Here is a 2,070-nt window from a genome sequence, read left to right on the forward strand (position 1 = left end):
GTCTGCCCCCCCTGTGTCCGACCCCGCTGTGTCCGACCCGCTGTGCCCGACCCGCTGTGTCCGACCCCACTGTGTCCAACCCGCTGTGTCCGACCCCCCTGTGTCCGACCCACTGTGTCTGACCCACTGTGTCGTCCTCATGAAGCCATTCAGTGACCTAGAGCTGCAGCCATGAGTCAGTTCACTGGTAGAAAATGAACCTCAGCTATTTAGAAGCAACAGTCACCGACATGTTCTGGTTCCACCTTCTTTAATGTGAGGAGCTGACACGTTTCTTTGTTTGTTGATGAAAAGGAACTTACCATCGGGCAGTAACAAAATGTTCCCCTGTCAGATCTGTTGTCATAGCTGTGCCACAATAGTGACATATGTAAGGCACATGAGAATTCATAAAAATACACCTAATTTAACTTTGAAGTGTGTTTTGCCAGGTTGCAGTCAGACTTTTCAATACTTTTCAACATTTAAGTGTCACACTTACAGACATAACAAACGTGTAGTTAGGCCTACTTTGTCTGGTGTTGAACTAACATGTCATGTTGATGTCTGCAGTGCAAGGTGTGAGACTCTGACGGCATTTTACTCTCATTTGAAAACACAGAGAGGGGAAAACAGCTGCGTGTCCTTATAGACACTGTAGCAAGAGCTTTACAGTTTTATCAACATTCACATCACACATGAGTCAGAAACATCAAAATGGTGCTGAGGAAACTTTGGCTGAGTCCGTTGTGAATCCTGGTGTTTCCCATGAGAGTGAACAAGATCAGTCTGATATGCAGATTGATCCTCCCAGTGATGCTGGTGATGAACAAGAGATTTATCCAGTGTCTGGGTCTTCATCACCAACATTATGCACTCCGCCTAATTCTACCTCATCACAGCTATCGGACATTTCATCATGTTCAAGCCAGGCAAGAAACAGCGAGCCAAGCAACAGACCTTCCACATCTCAGATACTGAAAACATGGCCAGAAACATTCCAGGTCCCTTGGGAACAAATGCCACAGGAAATTTGTTCTGCAATCGCAGATGGCAAGAGGCCTAAACCAGTGGAGCGACGCCAGATGGTACGAGTACTCGCAGATGAAATGAGAAGGCATGAAGCTAACCACACTCGTGCACAGTGCCCAAAGAGTTTTGTTGATGGGTCACTTCTGTGTGGAGGTTAAACATCACTTTTGATGCAAGTGAAAAACTGCATTGAGAACGTGAACCGTGATGGAAGCTTCTCATGCCACCGAACCTCTACAGGCAAGAGGGGTCCAACTGACACATATGGATGTACACGATTTCAGCCAGAGCTACCCCCAGAAGAAAGTGATCACACTGTGGAGCAGCACCGCCAGAGACTGGAGGAGATCTACAGGCAGGAGGGTGCAGGTGGAGCAGAAAGAGCAGAAGTTAAAAATCTAATGAAGCTCACATTCTCTCTACAACGCTGCCATATAAATACAATTCCACCACCTGACATTGAAGATGTGAAAAGCAAATGGCCTTTTCTTTTCATGCCAAGGTATATATACGCACATTTTGAGTTGCTCACAGACATCAATGTGCTTCGTAGCTTGGAACTCAGTATGGAGAAATGTGGAAGAGCCATCACAGAATACTTCAGGGGAAAACCTACCAACAAAGATGTCAAGGATATCCTCTCTAATGGTGAAGATAATGAGATAGCACTTCGTGTTGTTCAGCTGCTCATGGCACACTTTGGAGAGGACCTAACCGGGCTGATCCTTCTTACAGATGTAAATTTTATTTTTTCTTTCTAACAATGTGTTTTAAAGGGTGACTCCACCAGTCTTAAGTGTCCCGACACCTAAAGTGTGTACTAGTTTTGGGGAGTACTACTACATATGTGAAAACAGTAGTGTATATTATTTTGTGGCTCAGAGGAAGCTGCAGGTAAGCTGATAAATTACCTCAATGTTGTCACACAGTTGCTACATTGCATTATGGGTAAAGTAGGTGCAAGGTTTTAAAAAGCACTTCACTAGTTCTTTGTTCTTCTTTTAACGTTTTAAAAGCAAATGATCAAATCAATACAGCAGAAACAGAAATATTACCTTT

The 2,070-nt window shown here is 44.3% G+C and overlaps 1 protein-coding gene across 1 annotated transcript in view; it reads left to right on the top strand.

Annotated features, from left to right (window-relative positions):
• Positions 1-1,181: 1,181 nt before the first annotated feature.
• LOC109952293 (uncharacterized) overlaps positions 1,182-2,070 on the top strand; it is a 1,623-nt gene continuing 734 nt past the window's right edge. Inside the window, exon 1 of the mRNA XM_020587301.1 lies at positions 1,182-1,748. Within this exon, the coding sequence (XP_020442957.1) occupies positions 1,182-1,748 (567 nt within the window). The remainder of the gene's footprint in view (positions 1,749-2,070) is intronic.

This window comes from Monopterus albus, unplaced genomic scaffold (genome assembly GCF_001952655.1).
Source record: "Monopterus albus unplaced genomic scaffold, M_albus_1.0 scaffold451.1, whole genome shotgun sequence".
NCBI lineage: Eukaryota > Metazoa > Chordata > Actinopteri > Synbranchiformes > Synbranchidae > Monopterus > Monopterus albus.